Raw genomic sequence first — 21,818 nt, forward strand, 5'->3', positions numbered from 1 at the left:
AGAAAGTGATCACCAAGTGAAAGAAAACCTTATAGACACTTACTTGGGTTGTACATGAGAAAAAGGAAAAAAGAAGCAAGAATATGAAGAGGGAGACAAGGGCAGAAATCCGTTATCCATTCTCAAGAAGTGGATAGCCCAAGGGTAAGTCTGAAAACGTATGTCCTGTGAGCTCAGGTTAGAAAAAAAGTTACTGGGAATATTCTACCTATATGTGATTAGCAAGAAACTCATGCTTTAGGCTAATGGGTCCAATACCTGGGGTAGGGATTACAGAAAATCCCTTTACATCAAGGATTCTTAAAGTTTGCTTCTCAGGCTATCAGCAGTGTCAGTAATGTGTGGGAATCTGCTAGAAATGCACATGTTTGGTCCCCACCTCTGAATCAGGAACAACCAATTTCTGTTTAACAAGCCCTCCAAATGATTCTGATGCACATTTAAGTTTGAGAATCACTGATCTACACTGATAGTTTTTAGCTTTACAGATTATCAGTGATTTAAAATTATCAGTGATTGGTAGTTGGAGGTCATTAAACTACCATTTATTTGTATGTTTGAAAATTTCCACAGTAAAAGTTAAAGAACAACTCTCAAATAGCATATTCATATATTCATTATATTACTCAGATGTCATTCATAAAATAAGAAAATAAAAAACTGATTTTTTTTTTAAAGGATCCATAGGGGCACCTGGGTGGCTCAGGCAGTGAAGTGTCTGCCTTTGGCTCAGGTCATGATCTTGGGATCCTGGAACTGAGCCTCACATCAGGCTCCCTGCTCAGAGGGGAGTCTGCTTCTCCCTGTCCCTCTGCTCCTCTTGTTTGGTGCGCTCTCTCTCTGTTAAATAAATAAATAAAATCTTAAAAAAAAAAGAGAGAGATCCATATATCTGAAAATTGGGGAGTAGTGCCTCTTAAATTGTGGTGAAGGAGCATTTTTTCAAAAAACTTCCAATCCTTTGTGGAGTAATACTTTTGTAAAACCATGATAAAAATAACTAAGAATTGAAATAAAAAAACAAAGAATATTAATCTAATTTTTTATTAGATTCAACAGAAATAATACTTCTCTGTCAAACTTCTATTGAGTTCCCAGATACTTTTTCTTATTCCATTCTTTTCTTGTTAGGGACTAGTAACAGTTTACAGAGCAGCAGCATTCCACTGTTGACGCTAACTGATAAAATGATAAATAAATGATTCTCAAATTACACTCTCCAGGAATTCTGTTGCTTTGTAAGCTTGTAATAGTAATACAAAGTAATGATGATTAATGACTGTAAACATATGGGGCATTACCAGATGCTAAGTACCATGTTAAGCACTTTTCTTGTATTCATTTAAACCTTCCCAAAAGTTGTAAATACTATTACTATCGCCCCTTTACAGTTCAAGAAGCTGAAGCAGAGAGGTTAAGTAACTTGTCCCAACTTATACTTTTAGCAAGTGCTGGTCTAAAACTCCTTTTTTTCTTTTCTTTTTTTTTTTTAAGAGATTTTATTTATTCATAAGAGACACAGAGAGAGAGGCAGAGACATAGGCAGAGGGAGAAGCAGGCTCCCTGCAGGGAGCCCAATATGGGCCTCGATCCCAGGACCCCAGGATCACGACCTGAGTTGAAGGCAGATGCTCAACCACTGAGCCACCCAGGCATCCCTGGTCTATAAACTCTTAAAAACTTAATACACAAATCAGGAGATGGCTGTTTAGGAGTGGTGGTAATGCAAAAGAGGGAAGCCATGGGGTGGGGGTGGGGGATGGGTGGCAGTAGTGTCACCTCACTCCCACACCTGGTTTTGTCTCCCAAAGAGAGAGAGACAGGCACATTCCAGAATAGGTGGCCTTCCTCTACTGCGTCTGTTTGATGTATGATGAAATGTCTATCATGGCAGGCAGCTTGCTAATGCTGACCCCAAAGCGATCCTGCAAGGCCTTGAGGATCTTGGCCTCGTTCTCATCTGACACAAACATGATGGTCAAGCCCATAGTGCCAAAAAGGCCTGCTCTGACCACATAATACAGGCAGGTGTTAGAATCCTCAGGCGTGTCATTGTTAAAGGCAATGTTTAGGGGAACCTGGGTGGCTCTAGTTGAGCATCTGCCTTTGGCTCAGGTTGTGATCCCGTGGTCCTGGGATCGAGTCCCACATCAGGCTCCCTGTAGGGAGCCTGTCTATGTCTCTGCCATTCTCTCTGTATCTCTCATGAAAAAATAAAGTCTTAAAAAAAAAGCAATATTCAAAAAAAAAAAAAGCAATATTCAGTAAGTTAATGTCCATGCCTGAGCCAAATAGGATCGTAGTCATAAGAATTCATCACTGAACATCTTTAAACTGCTGGTCCTAAGAAAGTTTCTCCTCTCAAAGCATTCCACAGCAGATGGCAATGGTTGGGAAATTCTGCTTCATGAGGAACTGGGCCAGTGCAATTCAATGCTACACAGACTTCATGAAGATCTAAGATTCTAAATGAGGTAGGCTGGCTCTAGATCACATTCTTAACCATTGCACACTGTTGTTCATTTGATTACGTAGGCAGAGGTGTTCCTTTACTTAAACAATGTCCCTTTTCTAGTTCTTTGATAATTAAAGTTGGTGAATCGAATTCTTTTTGTGGCACTAGGCATCTCAGCTTGGAAATAAATGGGAGCAAATATACTTGAGCATATCTGAAGAGGAGTGCTGACCTCTGTTTCCAGAAGATGGACTTCTAAAGTGGGGTCAAGGAATCTCCTAGGTTAAGGACGCACCTTCAGGGTAGAGAGTGGTGCCCATGAGTTTTAAGGACAAAATGTTGGTGCTTTGGGGAATCATGACACTTGGAACACTGTGGTGATCATCACTCAGGTGGTTCTCTAACCTAGCCCCATAAACCCAGGTCTAAATCCTAAATGATTTTCTGTGACTAAAAATGGAAAAATGCTATTTTATTAAAAACTTTGTAGATCTTGGATACTAGCCCTTTATCTGATACGTCATTTGCAAATATCTTCTCCCATTCTGTAGGTTGTCTTTTAGTTTTGTTGACTGTATCTTATGCTGTGCAAAAGCTTCTTATCTTGATGAAGTTCCAATCGTTCATTTTTGCTTTTGTTTCTCTTGCCTTCATGGATGTATCTTGCAAGAAGTTACTGTGGCCAAGTTCAAAAAGGGTGTTGCCTGTGTTCTCCTCTAGGATTTTGATGGAATCTTGTCTCACATTTAGATCTTTCATCCATTTTGAGTTTATCTTTGTGTATGGTGCAAGAGAGTGGTCTAGAACAGCAAAGAAACAAACAATCCAATAATGAAATGGGCAAAAGACATGAAGAGAAATCTCACAGAGGAAGACATAGACATGGCCAACATGCACATGAGAAAATGCTCCGCATCACTGGCCATCAGGGAAATACAAATCAAAACCACAATGAGATACCACCTCACACCAGGGAGAATGGGGAAAATACAAGGCAGGAAACCACAAATGTTGGAGAGGATGTGGAGAAAGGGGAACCCTCCTGCACTGTTGGTGGGTATGTGAACTGGTGCAGCCACTCTGGAAAACTGTGTGGAGGTTCCTCAAAGAGTTAAAAATAGATCTGCCCTAAGGCCCAGCAATTGCACTCCTGGGGATTTACCCCAAAGATACAGATGCAGTGAAATGCCGGGACACCTGCACCCCGATGTTTCTAGCAGCAATGTCCACAATAGCCAAACTGTGGAAGGAGCCTCAGTGTCCATCGAAAGATGAATGGATAAAGAAGATGTGGTTTATGTATACAATGGAATATTACTCAGCCATTAGAGACGCCAAATACCCACCATTTGCTTCAACGTGGATGGAACTGGAGGGCATTATGCTGAGTGAAGTAAGTCAATCGGAGAAGGACAAACATTATATGGTCTCATTCATTTGGGGAATATAAAAAATAGTGACAGGGAATAAAGGGGAAAGGAGAAAAAAATGAGTGGGAAATATCAGAAAGGGAGACAGAACATGAGAGACTCCTAACTCTGGGAAACGAACTAGGGGTGCTGAAAGGGGAGGTGGGTGGGGGTTGGGGGTGACTGGGTGACGGGCACTGAGGGGGGCACTTGATGGGATGAGCACTGGGTGTTATTCTATATGTTGGCAAATTGAACACCAATAAAAAATAAATTTACAAAAAAATCTTAAAAAGATAAAAAAATAAAAACTTTGAGGGACAGTGGGACCCAGGTGATAGAGTATGACAAATAAGGGAAAGGAATTCCGCCTTTCAGAAAAGTGCTCTGGAAAATCCAATGCAACTTTGACATGGGTTGGCAGTTCCTACTCTAGGACAGTGATAGGTGACATGTTGCACCTTTCATGCAAACTTTGGAGTCCCCTGAACCAGGCATTGGTCATAGCAGACTTTCATGTGGAGATGATTATGTCAGGGTCAGGCACAGGTCAAAGAAAATGAACATGACTCCTAGTTGGAGACGTCAGTCAGTAGGAGAAATTTTCAAGTCTCCTCAGTTAGAAAGGACTTTACTTATTTATTTTTGAGATTTTATTTATTTATTCATGAGAGACACACACAGAGAGGGAAAGACACAGGCAGAGGGAGAAGCAGGCTCCCTGTGGGGAGCCTGATGTGGGATTCGATCCCAGGACCCTGGGATCATGACCTGAGCCAAGGGCAGATGCTCAACTGCTGAGCCACCCAGGTGCCCTTAGATAGGACTTTAAATTCAGGCTCACAGTTCAATAGATCGGGCAGTCTGTTAGACTCCGTGTGTGTAAGCTATTATAACCCAGTTTGACGACTAAGGTGATGTAGTCTGAAAAATATGAATTATACTCCCACACATTTTTCTTAAGCCTTTGAAGTTTGCTTTGCTTAACTATTGAACAAATAACAAGTGTTAAGGGAACATTCTGCAAGATTTCTTTTATTTTGAAATAACTGTAGATTCACATTAAGTTGAAAAGTCAGTACAAAGAGGTCCTGTGTACTCTCACCCAGTTTCCTCCAATGGTAACATCTTATCTGTAACAAAACCAGGACATTGACATCAGTAACATCCACAAATCTTTTTTTTTATTTTTATCTTTTTAAAAAGATTGTTTATTCATGAGAGACAGAGAGAGAGAGCGAGCGAGCGGTGGAGACACAGGCAGAGAGAGAAGCAGGCTCTATGCAGGGAGCCTGACATGGGACCCCATCCCAGGACCCCAGCGTCACGCCCTGGGCCGAAGGCAGATGCTCAACCACTGAAACACCCAGGCATCCCAACATCCACAAATCTTATTCAGATTTTGCTAGTTTTATATGCACTTATGTGTCTAAAATTCTATGCAATTTCGTCAGGTGTACACTTGTATAACCAGTCCCACAATCAGGATGCAGAACTATTCTATTGCCACAAACATCTCCTTGCTACTCTGTTACAGTCACATCCACCCTCTTGTCTTTCTATACCCTCCCACCCCGGTTCCTAAACCCTGGCAACCACTAATCTGTTCTCCATCTCTGGAGTTTTTTCATTTTGAGAATATTATATATGAATGGTATAAAAATGTAACCTTTTGAATTTAGCTTTTTTTCCCTCAGTACAATTCCAGATGTTTCTATTTTAAGGAACACATTAATGATTATAATTTTTTGTATTTATCAGGGGATAAAATATTATAATGTCCACTTTCCAGATTCACCTAATGGCTGATCTTATTTTTGACCTATACTAGCATCTATTACATGGATGTCTTAAGAAGCCTTACCTGTAAATACAAATAGGGTAATATTAGTTAAATGTTAACTGTCACTGCTTACTGGAATGCCATAAAGCAAAGGTTCGAAGGTTACATTTTGTCCAAACATAACTGGGTGTGTGTGTGGCCGCCTCTCTTCTCAGTGAAGGTGTTTCAGGGGAATTTCTTAGACAAATTAGAACAAAAACACAAAGAAGTAAAACCTTAGAAAATATATAAACTAAGTTATCAAAACTATGTTACTTTTCAAAAGTAAGGCACATTCAGTAAATAGATAACATGTTACTCTCTTCACTATCAAAAAGCTGCTATGTAGAACATCAAGTTCTCATGACAAGACAGGTCATGTGGATGATATCCCAACATTCTGCAAACTCAGAAACTTTTGCTGAGATTATAGAAGACTGTAATTTTCCCATGCCATATGGACTACGGGAATAGCGAGGATTCTAAAAGTGGTCTAAGACCACCTAAATTCCATTCTGTCCACTGTTCTGAATCAGAGGGATTTACCAATCTAGGGAGCTTACTCAGCAAAAAAGTCTTTTGAATTTCTGACCAAGCGGCAAGGGAAACAGCAAGGTTTACCTTGCTTCTGTTGTGAGCTGTTTTCTTCTATCTAGGCTTCTGTTGTAAAATGGGATGTTAAGTTTTTAGGAAACATCAGTTGTTCATTTTAGTCAGGGACACTATTTTTACATGGGAGACTGCAGTTATTGTTAGTAATATGAGTTTCAGATTGACTTCACATTTATTTTTTACTACTGGTATTTGTCAACTATCTTAAGGCATGGGACTAAGAAAAAGACAACTCTGTTCTTTGAATAAAGGAAATGTAAAGTGGTAGTTTTTTTGGAATCATTTTGGCAGTATTTATCAAATTTGAAAATGTTTATACCCTTTGTTCTGCAATTCTACTTCTAGGAATTTCTTCCAGGAAATAATCATGTGTGCAAAGATGCTCATACATATACAATGATCTTTGCAATATTGTTATTTCAAATAATTAGAAACAATGTAAACTTCCATTATTTTGCAAAAGGTTAAATAAATTACAGTACATGAAATTATGATATACTATGCAGTATTAAAATGAATTAAGTTGCAATGATGCGGATGGAGCTAGGGTGTATTATGCTAAGTAAAATAAATCAGACAAAGACAAATATCATATGATTTCACTCATATGTGGAATTTAAGAAATAAACAGATGAACATATCAGAGAGAAAAAAGAGGGAAGGAAACAAACCATAGGAGACTTTTTTTTTTTTTAAGATTTTATTTATTTAACCGGGAGAGAGAGCAAGAGAGTAAGCAGGGTGGATGCACAGAGGGAGAGGCAGAAGACTGCTGAGCAGCGAGCCTGATGCTAATGTTGTGAGGTTGCTTTGAGGCTTGATCCCAGGACCCTGAGATCATGACCTGAGCCAAAGGCAGACTACCAACTGACCCCTTAAAACCCCCCCAAAGAGACTTTTAATGGTCGAGAACAAACTGAGGGTTGATGGTTGGAGGTGGGTAAGAGATGGGCTACGCTAGATGGGTGACGGGTATTAAGGAGGGGACTTGTTATGATGAGCACTGGATGTTGTATTTAAGTGACGAACCACTGAATTCTGCTCCTTAAACCAATATTGCACTGTATGTTAACTAACGATAATTAAAATAAAAATTCGAAAAAAATTTACTTACAAAGAGAAAATAAAAAGAAATGTAAAAAACTCAAATTGAGTAGATGAAAAGTACTGCTATGAAAAAATCTCTAGAATTTTTAAGGAAAAAGAACAAATAAAAATGGTGAGGGTCTAGGAGCATGCTCACAGAATTTTTGCACTGGTTATCATGGGTAGGGGGTAGGTTGTGAAGAAATATAACCATACATTTTTAATATTTAATACTATTTCAATTTTGCAAAAGGAGCATGTATGTTTATGTTACTTGTGTAGCTAAAAACATATTAAAGACATTTCATCAACAGACTATATCTCCAAAACAACAATATCAAGATTGCATCAAGGACTGGTCTTGCTCATATTTTTAACAACCATCTGGCAATGTGGGGTGGCAATGTTTACAACTGCAACTTAATACTTGGATTTAACATACAAAATACACTTCGTCTTTTGGGAAGAGCGATTGGAGTAAGATACAGTTTTTTAAAAATAGGGTCCCAGAGACCTGAGCTATTTGAAAAAATAATTTTTTTGGGGGGGGGCAAGAATAAAGTGAACCAGGAATCCATTCAACCATAAAAGCTGGAAGCTGATTTTCTTGGTTATACCTGCAGGGCTTGGCACATAGTAAACACTCAATAAATAATGACTTTATGATGGATGAACCGACAGTTTTAAGTCGTCTTAGTAGCACCTACTTATTTAAAAGCAGGATATATTAGCAAGGATAAAGGATGGAGCCTCTTGTTACTTTTCAAATGAGGAGGCTGAGAGGGAGCACCCCCCTCTTAATACCCAGGTTAGGAATTTGGTCGAGGACAGCGTTTAGTGGCTCAAGTTTTGATGATCTGTGAATTGAAGAATCACGGAATTTTAGAACTAGACAAACTATAAAAGGGAAAACAAGCGAGTTGCCACTAGTTATATGCATAATTTTGCTCAGACGAGAGGAAGGGGCTCTGACGGCTGTGAAGTTGTGGGCACCTCAATCAGTGTCTACATTTTCATCTGAAAAAAAAAAAAAAAGGAATACTCTCTCCCTCGTAGGATTTGCTTTTCTTTTTTTTTTTAAGTAAAGATTTTATTTACTTATTCATGAGAGACACAGAGAGGGGTGGGGGGCAGAGACAGAGGCAGAGGGAGAAGCAGGCCCCACGCAGGGAGCGCGACGGGGTACTCGATCCCGGGGCTCCAGGGTCACGCCCCGGGCTGAAGGCCGCGCTAAACCGCTGAGCCACCCGGGCCGCCCTGTTTGTCGCTTTATACGGAGGGACATGCAAAACTATATAAAATGCTGGCAACATAGTGGCCATTGCACATTGTGCAACGAGTGTTTCAGATGAATTCAAACCCAGCAGCCAGCGACTGTAAGGCTGTACACCCCCGAGAGGTCCTCAAGTTCCGGCGGTCTCGTTCCTTTCAATCCAGCCACAGCCATCGGGCCTGTGCGGTCCCAGCAGCCGACTCCCAGGATCCGGGCGGGGGCCCCCCACCCCCGGCAGCCTCCGCCGGGGTCCCGAACCTGAGCCCCCCCGGGGGTTGCAGGGCCCCGGGTGCGCGCGGCCCCGCCCCCGCCAGCCCCGCCCACCAGCCTGCCGCGGTTCGGGGGTCCCGGCGGCACACGCCTACCTACGCTCCAGGGCCGGGTCTGCAGCGCTCTCCCCGCGGCGGGACGGCGGGGTCCGAGCCGGCGGCGGGCGGCGGCGGCGGCGGCGGCAGCGGCGGCGGCGGCGGGGCGGGAAGGCCGGCGGGGCCCGCGGGCGGGGCGGCGAAGCGGGCAGCACAAGGCGCGCGCTCCCGTGGACGCAGGCGGGAGGCGGGGGCGAGGCGCGCGTGCGCGCGGGGGACAGAGGCCGGGAGGCGGGGCCTTCGGGCGGCGGCCTGGAGAGGGCGCCCTGGGGCCGAGCCGGAGGCCGCCGGGGGGCGGGGCGGAGGGAGGGCGTCGACGCGCGGGGGCGGGGCGAGGCGAGGCGGGGACGCGCCTGCGGGGTGGGGACGCGGGGGCGCGGCGGTGGCGGGAGCGTCCCTGGTCTCCGCCCCTGTTTCCCACTCTCCTCCACCTCCCAGCCGGCGGGGCTCCGGAGAGGCGCCGCTCGCCCGTCCCCGGAGCCGCCCGGCTGCCGCCGCCTCCGCCCTCCGCTCGCGGTGAGCCCGTCAGTCCCCGCGCCGTGCGCTCCTCCGTCTGGGCCATGGATGGGTAAGTCCTCGGAGGCGCAGCGGCTGCGCCTGCCCCGCTTCCTTTCGGCTCCGCGGCCGGACGCGCGACCCCCCGGCCGAGCCCGACGGCGGGGCTTCCGGGCGCCCCGCATCGCAGGGGCGGGCCGCCGCCGCCGCCGCCGCCGCCGCCTCTCCTGCCGCCCGCCCCCCGAGGCGCCCCCGTAATGTCCGCCCCTTCACAGCCTCGCACCCGGAAGCGGAGGAAAGCCGGTGCCGCCGCCGGGCGCCGGGGTCCGCCCTCGGCGCGCGGGGTCCGGGGAGCCCGGCCCGGCCTGCCGGCACTTCCTCTCAGAAAATGGTGCGCTGCGCTGGGGGAGGCGGAGGCGGCGCTCGGGGCGGGCGTGCTCCCGCTCGGGGAGTTGCTGTTTACCGGTGAGGTGGGGCGAGCGCCGGAGCTTCCCCTGGCGGGGAGGCGAGCGCACGCGTCGGGGCACGTCTGGGCGGCGACCTGGTCGCGAAGCCGGGGGGGGGGGGGGGGGCCCCGCGGGGGGGGGGCGACGGGCGGGGCGGGGCTGCGGGGGGGGGCTTCGGGGGGGGGGTCCCGCCCGCCGCGGTCTCGGACCCGGGCTGCGCGCTGTGCGCACGACCTCTGTACACCGGGAGTCTGGACCTGGCGACCGTGGACTCCGCCCCCCCCCACGGCCCCCCTCCCCCCCCCAAAGAAACTTCTTGAATTTCTGCAATTTTCGGGCAGCTTTCAGACGCTCTAAAAGTTAACGAGGTCCGTGATCAAAACAGATACGGGATCACTGATAGAAACATTTCCGAGGACCCAGGGATATGGCGTGGGACCTGGCATATCGTTTCATGTTCCAAGAAACGGCTGGATTAGGGTCTTGGTGGATTGAAGGTGGCATATGTATCTCAAGGTTTTTAAGACCTCTCCAGTTCTATTAGAGCTTGCACGTCCACTTAACTTATTCTCCTTACGTATTTGAGGTTTTTGTCTGGCCTTTTACTTGCTTTTTGAGGACAAGGTATCTGCAAATCCCTAGGTCGTAGGATACGTGGAACTTGCGTAAACGGTAAGAGCCGTGTGCGTGTTACCATCTAGTTGATGACTGTTGCCCTCCTGTCTGTGCAAAGACAATGGGATCTTCCAACAGTTTTTGCCTTCGTTAGACCTCATTTATCTACTTTTGTGACATTAAATCCGTGTGGTATTTAGATCAACTCATTTGAACGCTAATTGCACGCGGCTGCGGGCGTTAGAACGCGATTGCAGATTTCATTGAGGGTGGTGATGTCCTGTGTTTCGTTTTAAGCTAATTGAAGCTATTTTCATTCTCTAGTTTCTGAAACTTTTCCGAGAGCGTTTGTCGAAAACTCTCTGATTTCACGTCACCTCATTCGGTTACAGCACAGAGGTGTGCAAAGTTGGGTGTTTTCATTATTTGTGTGATGACGCCGATATTTCAGTTCAGGGAGGCTGTGAAATTAGTGTCTCCCTGTGTCGAAGGCATTGTCGTTAGACGGTTGGACTCGAGCTGGGGAAGCAGTGTAGCTTTTTGTGTTGGAAAATTTATAGTGATGACAAAGAGGACTCGGGTTCTGCGTCTCGGCTGTTAAATTCTTGGGTAACTGAGAAGCGCAAACATGCTCTTTCAGATGGTGTAATAACTCTCTTCATCCTATATATGGTTTTAAAGCTAAGAATGAGTTTGTTGGTTTAAGTATGTGGGGCAGTAAGACATTCTGGAAGGTAGGTTCAGGACCAGTACCATCTTATTTTCTCTGCACAAACGGGTTATTTGTTAAATTTAAGTTTCAGATAAATGAATTTCAAGTTTCAGAAGTCCGTAAGGAAAAATAAAAAAATCTACATGGTTATTTTTCAAAGCAGTTTGCATCATTGAACAATCTAGCGTCATAAATTTGTTTACTTTTTTTTTAATTTGTTTACTTTTATTAAGTAATGGCATTATAGGTTATTAACAATATATAGAATATAGTTGGAGCTTTCTCTTAGGAGATAGGTACACTGTTACTGCAGATGATTTCTTTGGGATGAGAAAAGATAGATTTTTGTTTGGAAAGAAGTTTGTAGGAGTTTATACACCTTGGGGTTAAGGGATGTGGTTTTGAACACAGTGAATGTTTGCTTTCAGGAGGCTCGTTAACTTTCTGCATTTTCCCACAACCTGAAAAGACCCGTTTTCATTATTTTGGATAGTTAAAAAAGAAACAACAAACCACCAGTCCAGTCTGTCTTTCTAGTTCTTCCTCAAATCCCAACTGTCTTTTGTGTGTGTGTGTAACGTGTTGATTTCCTCCTGAGATAATTTATACTTAAACACGGTTTTGATGTGGTGGAGTTTTTTCAAAAAGCAGATCTTTGAAAATTTTCATGTCTGAAATTTGATATTTGCATTTATTTTAGTTTTGAGAGACTATATTAGCTATATTTTGGTGAGCTGTTTTGGGTGGTAGATGCAAATTTGCAAGATACCTTCTATTTCTTTAAAAGCCACTCACTAGCTTAAAATTTCACTTAAAATCTTAAACATGGTAATTGAGGCTAGTGATTTAAAATAATGAACTTTGGCGATTTTGAGTTTTGATTTGGATTTGTTAAATAGAGGTAAATGGATAAACACGTATTACTTATTGACACACAGCTATACTTTAATAAAAACTAAAATAATTTGATTTACTATTTGTTACTTGTAGTGAAAGCTTTGCTTTTACACTCTGCTGTTGCTAGACTGTCCCATCACTTTTCTTTGCATTAACATTTCACAACTCATCACATTCTTATTTTTATTAATTTTTATTATTATAATGCTTTTCTTTTTTCTTTAATTTTATTATCTCTGTCTTTTAAAAACTTGTTCTCTAACTTTGTTTTCCATTTTCTCTTTTTACTTTTTCCATACAGTGTTGTTACAGATCTTATAGCAGTCGGTTTAAAGGTAGGACTCTTTTACTATCCTTTCATAAGCCTTTTAAAATCTTAGTTTCCGCATTCCCCCCACCCCAGTGATGATATCGTCTAACCTGTTCATAAAGTTATTCTGTTTTATTGTGTGATAATAACCTTTCATTTTTATTTAGTTTCAAAATAAGTGGATCTGTAGCTGATTTAGATTTTACACATTTATAAAGAGGGGCTATACAATATTATATACTTAAATTGTGAACAAAAAAAGTTCAGCTCCAAATTTTACATGAACTATCAGAGTTGTGTTTATTTGATTTTGTTTTGTTTTGTTTTATCAGTTAAATGTAGCAGTTTAACTGCGGCAGTTAAATGTAGCAGTTAAGTGTAGCCTAGCCTAGAACAAACCCTATCATGTTTGTTCTTATATCTCCTCTTGGATGTACTTATGAGTAGTAATATAATAATAGCAGCTAAAGTTTCTTCAGTTCCTAGTATGTGCCAACTGCTTTACACATATTTCACTAATTATAACAGTCCTTCAAGGTAGGTATTAGTAAATTCCCATTTTAGAGATGTAAAGATAGTTTCGGAAAGTTTGTTTTCAGGGTGTGGTGTACCAGAGTTCAAACCCATGTCTTCCTGGTTCCAAAGCCTGACCTTTTTTCTTCTTTCTTTCTTTCTTTCTTTTTCTTTCTTCTTTCTTCTTTTTTTTTTTTGTAATAACTAGCTGCTAATAATAAGGGGTCTGGTCTGTCTAGAAAGAATGTGAACAGGAGAGCTGGAAAATTAATATTTTACAGTAATAATTCTTCTAAGTTAAGTCACTTAAGTTTTATCAGTCTTATTTATTGAATTCTAAAATATAAATCAAGTAAACAATGTTTAATCACTATGAGGCTTTTAAAATATAAACGAGTGTTTTAAAGTTTCCTTTAGCAATTTGGTATTTAATATATAGCTGAGTAGAGAATCTAGTTCTAGAGGTCACTTATAGTTTGGATTACTAGAGGGAACAATAATAAATAATTCATGTTTATAAGTACTTATGTGAAGTTGTTTGACCACTTTCTGTCTTCCATCTCTTCATCATCTCTTCTTGCTAGCAATTTCAGCACTTCCACATTTGCAGTTACTGGATCTGGTGGTGATGCCCATATTCTTAAAATACCTTAAAAAATAAACAATAGCATATGAAACTAACAATAGGATTCTGAGATTAACATAATTGGGAACTACTGCTTTTACTGTCTTTTGAAGTAGGGTGGAGTTAGCTTGTTTTGGCAAACTTTGAACATATTTCATGAATTGAAAATAAATGGAGGAACTTCTTTAGTGAGATGCTGGCCGCCTTCCTTCTCCTCCTCCTCTTCCTCCTCCTCTTCCCCACCCCCCCCCCCCACAGACATTTACGTCAGTTTCTCTTTCGGGAATGACACTAAGAGATTAGAAACTGCAGGCTCCTATCTAGGATCACTTTCGGTGTCTGTAGGTACCTGTGAGGGAAAGGATATTTAAAGTCAATGTTTGGTCTTATCCAAAATGTAATTTGTGATTCTAGAGTTTATCTGGCAAAAATGAATACAGGAAACATTAAAAAAAAATTTACCATTTTTGAGTTGAGAAATTATGCTTGAAGGGGTATTATGTCTTTTTTATTGTGGGGAAAATATATCTTGATAAAAAGATTAGGCATGGCATTCAGATTTGAATACATGATTTGGATTTCTGACTACCTGTTTAGCAGCAAGCACTTTGAAAACATAGATCCTACTCAGAAAAGATAAGCTGATTTAGTTGTTTCACTAGGCAACCTATATTTTTGTAGAGTTAAATACTGGTAATGTCTGTAAAATTACTCATTATATGGAGAATTTGTCCTAAGATTTTCTACTTCTTTTGGATCCCATCCAAAGAGTTTAGTTACCAGGTAATAGGCTAGTAAGAAGGCTCATAATTCATCTAGATTATATAAACCAAAATTAGCAAATTAAATGAGTCCCTTAAGAATGTCACTTACCTTCCTCTGTTTGCTATTTGAATATGATACAACAAATAGTTTTAGCCAATGGGAAGAGTGGATTTCAGGTTATGCTCCATAAAGTTGGCTTTCCTGGATTCAGAAAAATAATATGAATTTCACTTTTATTTATTTATTTTTTTAAATTTTTTATTTATTTATGATAGAGAGAGAGAGAGAGAGAGAGGCAGAGACACAGGCAGAGGGAGAAGCAGGCTCCATGCACACCGGGAGCCCGATGTGGGATTCGATCCCGGGTCTCCAGGATCGCGCCCTGGGCCAAAGGCAGGTGCCAAACCGCTGTGCCACCCAGGGATCCCCGAATTTCACTTTTAAAACCAGCTTTTAAAGAATTAAAAATACCCTTAAATATGAAATCCTTTATTTTAGGAAAAGAAAGCTGAATTGTTTTTAGAGATGACTGATAATGAACATGTGTCCAGAACTTTATTATATCAGATAAAACAAACTGTCAGCATTGTGGGTAACATAGCTTTTTGTGTGTATACCTAAGTGTATTTTAAATTTTCAGCTTATTTTACTAACTAGTTTATGCCAAACTCAAGTATTTCCCATATTTATGGTTATTTTTCCAAAATATGATAGTAGTTATTAAAACAAATGATTTTTGGGCACCTGGGTGGCTCAGTCCGTTGAGTCCAATTTTGTTTCAGGTTATGATCTCAGAGTCCCTGTCGGACTCCCTACTCTGCAGTGAGTCTGCTTGTCTCTCTTCCTGTGCCCCTTCCGCTGTTCATATTCTTTCTGTTTCTCTCTCATATGAGTGGAGGATGGGGCTGAGGGAGAGAAGCAGACTCCCCATTGAGTTCAGGAGCCTAATGATGCTGAGTCTCATGACGTCGAGATCATGACCTGAGCTGAAATCAAGAATCTGTCCTGTTAACCAACAGTCACCCAGGTGCCCCTAAAACATTATTTTTTAAAATAATATTCCATGCATTTTCTGTGTAGTCTTCCTATTTTAAATGATTAGATGAATATAGAAAAACTCACCTTTAGTAAGGACTGAAATTGCCTTCTAATAATTAGCATGCCTGTCAATATAAAGGAGAAAACAATATAGCATATTTAAATAAATTTTGAAGATCAATTTTTTATTTGCTTGAGTAGAGTTTAGCAAAGGACAGCCTGTGGACCAAATCCAGCTTGCCACCTGTTTTGTAAATAGTTTTGTTGGAACACAGCCATGCTAATTCCATATTGTCTGATGACTTTCACGATTAGAATGATAGAGTTGAATAATTGTAGCAGAGATCATATGACCACAAAGCCTAAAATATTTACTTTCTGGCCCTTTTCAGAAAAAGCTTTGTTTGATATATACAAAGTATAGAAGGCCTTTGCTGGACATTTTTTAAAATTGAGTTTAAATTTACATAGAGTGAAATGCACAGTTCTCAAGGATATAGTGCAATAATACATTTTGACAAATGTATCTACCTGAGTTTCCTACTCCCCAGTCAAGGCAATAGAACATCACTCCAAAATGTTCGTTGTTGTCTTTTTACAGACTCTTTCTAGACAACTGTTCTGATTTCTATCATCATAGATTAATTTTGTTTCTGAACTTTATGTAAATGGAATAAAACATTTGCACATCATATATACAGTGTAAGCTCTTTGATGTCTGGCTTCTTTTACTCAGCAAAATGATTTTTAGTATGTATGTATTTATTTATAGATGTATTTATTTTAGAGGGAGACAGGGTGGGTGGAGAGGTAGAGAGAGTTCTCTGCAGACTTTGCACTGTCTTGGCTCCATCTCAGGACCTTGAGATCACCACCACCTGAGCCGAAACCAAGAGTCCCCTTGGTCAAGTGGTAGCTCAACTGACTGAACCAACTAGGTGCCTCTTAACAAAATGATTTTTAGATTCAGCCATGTTACATGTATTAGTAGTTCTTTTTTTTTAAATTTCTGAGAGTATTTTTTTTTTTTTTAAGATTTATTCATTCATTCAGAGAGAGCGAAGAGAGAGGCAGAGACACAGGCAGAGGGAGAAGCAGGCTCCATGCAGGGAGCCTGACATGGGGCTCGATCCCTGGTCTCCAGGATCACACCCCAGGCTGCAGGCGGCGCTAAACTGCTGCGCCACCGGGGCTGCCCTTCTGAGAGTATTCTATTATGTAAATGTATTACAGTATTTAAAAATCTATTCTCCTGTTGGTAGATGTTTGGGTTCTTTACAGATTTGGGCTATTATGAATAAAGTGGCTATAAGCATTTGTGTCTGGGTAGATGTATGTTTAATTCTACACCATATCTGGGAGTAGAATTAGATAATGTGTATGTTTAAATTTGAAAGAAACTGTCAGACTATATTGTTAAATGTTATACCGCTTTATACTCTAACTAGCTTCGTATTAGAGTTTAGTTTGCCCACATCCTTGTTTACACATGATATTGCCGGTCTTCACTTTTATCCATTCTAGTGGGTGTAACCAAAATGGCTAACGAACCTTTTTGTTTTTTTTCTACCTTTTTCATGTATTTTTAGCCATTCACTTATCTTTTTATCAGTGTCTGTTAATGCTTTTATTTTTTAAAAAGATTTATTTATTTATTTACTTATTTACTTATTTATTTTGCGGGGGGGGGGGTGGTGAGAGAGGGCATGGAGGGAGGGGTAGAGGGAGAAAGAGTCTTAGGCAGACTCCGCTTTCGCACAGAGCCCCACCTAGGGCTTGGTCTCGGGACCCTGAGATCACGACCTGACCTGAACTGAAACCAAGAGTGGGCTGCTTAACCGATTATATCACCCAGAAGCCCCTTTTGCCAATTAAAAAAAATTATTATTATATTTAAGAGGTCTTATTTATTTATTTGAGAGAGGTAGCGGAGAGAGCGCACACCAGCAGTTGGGAGGGGCAGAGGGAGAAGCAGATATCCTGCTAATTAGGGAGCCCGAGCAGGGCTCCATCCCAGGACCCTGAAATCATGACCTGAGCTTAACAGATGAGTGACCCAGGCGCCCCTACCTATTTTTTTTAAAAAATAGATTTCTTTGTTGTGGTGCGTGGCTGGCTTCGTCAGAAAAGCCTGCAACTCTTGGTTGATCTCGGGATTGTGAGTTCCAGCTCTACATTGGGTGTAGAGGTTACTTAAAATAAATAAATAGATGAAAAACTGAAAAAAAAAAAAAGGTGGTTTCTGAAGACAGCATTATGGTAAGGCCTTAAAAAAGAAAAGATTTTATTTGAGAAGGTAAGCAAGCAAACAAGGATGACTGCATTTGAGGTGAAGGGGAGAGGGAAAGCAAGCTCCCCCGCTGAGCAGGGGAGCCAATGCTGGGCTGGATCCCAGAACTCTGGGATCATGACCTGAGCTGAAAGTAGATATTTAATAGGCTGAGCCACAGAGGTGCCCCTAGCAGGGTCTTTGTTTAATACTCTCTGACAGTCTTTCTTTTAATTGGTGTACGTAGACCATTCACACGTCAAGGGATGATTTACTTGGACTAATATCTACCTTGTTCATAACTTTTCTGTTGTTACACAAAATCAATCTGGTAAATTTGAAGATCTGTTGGATTTATTAATAAGTGATTGATGAATCAGGCAGTATCCCAACTAATAAGTAGAGGGGAACTTTAAGGTGTTGTACAACATAGAAGGAAGGTTTTCATAGGAAGGAAGGTGGGGCAAGAAGTTATTAGCAAAAGAAAGGATTGTTTAGGCAAGATCACCTTCTTTATTGGGGGTCTTATTCAGATTACCTCATCTTCCTTTGGGAGATTGAGAGGGCTGTGGGAAGGATTACCTCGTTGATGCTGAGCAGAAAATTCCTGATTGACCGCGTTAAGACAATTCTGGGAGAGGTTGAAACTGCCATTAGGTTAGGTATTAAGTCAAGATTTGGTGATTTGTCTTAAGTGATGCCATTTTGGGGCTGCGATTTTCTTTTTAATACTGTTCATTGACTTGTTCTTTGTTTTTATTTTCTTCCTCTCATTTTTTGCCTTCTTTGGTTGTATTTATTTTTTAAAAATTTTTAAAAAGGATTTTATTTATTCATGAGAGACACAGAGAAAAAAGAGGCAGAGACACAGGCAGAGAGGTAGGAGCAGGCTCCACGCAGGGAGCCTGACATGGGACTCCGCCTGGGTCTCCAGGATCACGCCCTGGGCTGAAGACCGCGCTAAACCACTGAGCCACCCAGGCTGCCCACCGTCTTTGGTTTTAATTGAACAATTTGTATGATTTCATTTATCTCCTCTTAGCATATTAATTTTACTTTAAACCTTTTTTTAGTGGTTGCCCTATACATTCTAGTGCATGCCATATACATTTACAACTCCTCAAAATCCACCTTTAACATTACACTGCTTCAGTGTGCAGTTACTTTTGGCAATATTTTCATTTATTCCTTCCTGTCTCTTATGACATTATTATCCTTCATTTCACTTAACCAAGTGGAATAATCATCCAGTACATTGTTACTGTTATGACACTTGTTTTTTAGATCAATTAGGAATAAGATGTATAAAATATTTTATTTTACCTTCATCTCTTCTTCCACAGTCTTCCTTTGCTTATGTGTGTCTGAGTTTCTGATGTGTGTAATTTTCCTTCTCTCCAAAGAACTTTTTTGAGCAGGGGAGCTTTAGGAGGGAGCCAGATGCAGGCCTTGATCTCAGGGCCCTGAGAACAGGACCTGAGCAGAAGGCAGCCACTTAACTATCTGAGCCACCCAGGTGCCCCTCCAAAGAACTTCTTTTAACATTTATTGTAGAACAGGTCTACTGACAATCAATTCTTTGTTTTTGTTTGAGAAAGTCTTTATTTCTCCTTTACTTTTTCCTTTTCAAAGTAGGCTCCATGCCCAGCGTGGAGCCCAGCACAGGGTTTGAACTTACATCTAAACCTGAGCTGACACCAAGAGTCAGAAACTTAACTGAATAAGCAACCCAGGTGCCCCCTCCTTTACTTTTGAGGATGTTTTTCATGTAGAAATCTAGGTTAGTGGTGTTTTTTTTTTTTCCTTCCCTTGATACTTTAAATATTTCATTCTACTTTCTTGAAGCTTGCATTGTTTCTGATGAGAAAAAACCTGTAATTCTTACCTTTATTCCTCTATATGTCTGTAAGGTGTCTTTCCCCTCTGTTTTTTCCCTGGGATCTTCAATATTTTCTTTATTTGAACTCTATTCTTTGAATATATACCTATATTCTAGGTATAAGTCCTCTTTCAGATATATGTGTTGTGAATATTTTTTCTTAGTCTGTTGCTTATCTGCTGATTTCTTAATGTTTCGATAAATAGAAAAATTTAATTTTGAAAAGTTTCTTTTTTTTAGGTTATAGCTTTCTGTTCTAGTCTGAGAAATCTGCTCATCCCAAGGATATAGATACTCTGTTTGCTTTAAGAAGCCCGTACTTTGAACTTTTTTTTTAATTTAAAGATTTTAAAAATTTATTTATTCATGAGAGACGCAGAGAGAGAAAGAGAGAGAGAGAGAGACAGAGGGAGGACTCCAGGATCAGGCCCTGGGCTGAAGGTGGCGCTAAACCACAACCGAGGCTGCCCTGTACTTTGAACTTTTATAAAAGATTAGGTCTGAGGGGCCCCTGGGTGGCTCAGCGGTTAAGCGTCTGCCTTTGGCCTAGGGCATGATCCCTGGGGTCCTGGGATTGAGTCCCACATCGGGCTCCCCGCAGGGAGCCAGCTTCTCACTCTGCCTATGTCTCTACCTCTATGTCTCTCATGAATAAATAAATAAATGATCTTTTAAAAAAAGGCTAGATCTGAGATGAATCTCATATGTGCTTTTTGTGCGTGGTGTGTGGTAGTTGTGGAGATTGACTTGTTTCCATGTGGTTATCTTAAGTTAGTTGGACACCTTTTGTTGAAAAGATTTTCCATTTTGTAATGAGTTGTGTTGGTACCATTACTTGAAAATCAGCTCACTCTTTGAGTGCACACTGATTTTTTTAATCCATTATCTATTTATTATGTTAATATCACACTGTCTTGTTAACAATTGATTTATAGTGCATCTTAAAATCAAGTACTGTAAGTCCTTCAACTTTGTTTTTGTTTATCAATATTGTTTTAGCTATACTAAGTCATTTGCACTTTACTTAAGAACTTACAATCAGCTTGTCAGTTTCTATTTAGAAGCTTGGATAATGACTGGGATTACACAGACTACATAGGTCAGTTAGGGAAAAATTGACATTTCAACCATTCTGAGTCTTGTATTCTGTGGAACAGAGTATCTCAGTTTTTTAGGTCTTCTGTAATTCTAGTTATGTTTTGTAGTTTTCACTGTACAGGTTTACATGTATATTTTAAATGTTCCCTCTTATTTTAGTATGGTAAATTGTGTTTTCTTGTTGATATATAGAAATACTTGCACATTTACTTTGTTACTTATGACATTGCTGTTACTGTATTTTTTTAAATTGCTTAGGATTTTTTTTTTATGTACAGGATCATGTCATCTGTGATTATAGTTTTATTTCTCCCTTTCCAATCTGGATGACTTTTTTTCTTCCCTTAATCCAAAATTTGAGACCTTAGTATAATGCTAAGTAGAGGTGACAACATTCCTTAATCTTATTCCTGCTTATAAGGGAAAGCAGTCCATTTTTGTTAGCTGTAGGTTTTTCTTAGATGCCTTTCTCATGTTAAAAAATTTTTCTGTTCATTGCTGTTTTTTATTAACATTGAATGCATGTTGGATTTGGATCTTTGAAGGAATTTATACATTGCAGCTAAATTGTTTATGGGCATAAAATTGTTCATCTTTCCTTATCTTGTTAATCTCTAGGACCTGTAATGATTTCCATCTTTTCGGTTTTTTTTTGTTTTTTTTTTTAAAGATTTTATTCATCTATTCATGAGAGACCCAGAGAGAGAGAGAAAGGCAGAGACACAGGCAGAGGGAGAAGCAGGCTGTATGGAGGGAGCCCGACATGGGACTTGATCCTGGGACTCCAGGATCAGGCCCTGGAGTGAAAGCAGCACTAAACCGCTGAGCCACCCGTGCTGCCCTCTTTTCGGTTTTAATATTAGTAATTCATGTTTTCTTTCTTTCTTTCTTTCTTTCTTTCTTTCTTTCTTTCTTTCTTTCTTTCTTTCTTTCTTTCTTTCTTTCTTTCTTTCTTCCTTCCTTCCTTCCTTCCTTCCTTCCTTCCTTCCTTCCTTTCTTTCTTTCTTTCTTTTTTGTTTGCTGATTGATGTAGGTAGAGGTTTCCAATATTACCAATCTTTTTCAAAAGGCAATTTTGGGTTTCATTTATTTTTTCCTTGGTTGGCCTTTCTATTTCATCACTTTCACTCTTTA

The 21,818-nt window shown here is 41.0% G+C and overlaps 2 protein-coding genes across 9 annotated transcripts in view; one reads left to right on the plus strand and one right to left on the minus strand.

The window, feature by feature from the left end:
* LOC129495266 (60S ribosomal protein L29-like) overlaps positions 1-9,082 on the minus strand; it is a 31,344-nt gene extending 22,262 nt beyond the window's left edge. The window contains exons 1-2 of one of the 4 annotated variants that reach the window (XR_008661471.1): positions 9,023-9,082; positions 1,029-3,255 (exon numbers count right to left, since the gene is read on the minus strand). The gene's annotated coding sequence lies outside the window, so the exon portion shown is untranslated. Of the gene's footprint in view, positions 1-1,028; positions 3,256-4,872; positions 5,885-9,022 lie in introns of those variants that run through there. The other 3 variants (XR_008661472.1, XM_055302763.1, XM_055302764.1) reach the window with 3 other exon arrangements.
* Positions 9,083-9,394: 312 nt separating this feature from the next.
* PTBP3 (polypyrimidine tract binding protein 3) overlaps positions 9,395-21,818 on the plus strand; it is a 119,697-nt gene continuing 107,273 nt past the window's right edge. For 3 of the 5 annotated variants that reach the window (XM_055301985.1, XM_055301986.1, XM_055301987.1), the window contains exon 1: positions 9,395-9,590. Coding sequence is in view for 3 of the 5 variants with exons in the window: in XM_055301987.1 (XP_055157962.1) it covers positions 9,587-9,590 (4 nt within the window). In the remaining 2 variants the exon portion in view is untranslated. Of the gene's footprint in view, positions 9,591-12,488; positions 12,523-21,818 lie in introns of all 5 variants that reach the window. The other 2 variants (XM_055301983.1, XM_055301984.1) reach the window with 1 other exon arrangement.

Source organism: Nyctereutes procyonoides, unplaced genomic scaffold (assembly GCF_905146905.1).
Source record: "Nyctereutes procyonoides isolate TBG_1078 unplaced genomic scaffold, NYPRO_anot_genome, whole genome shotgun sequence".
NCBI lineage: Eukaryota > Metazoa > Chordata > Mammalia > Carnivora > Canidae > Nyctereutes > Nyctereutes procyonoides.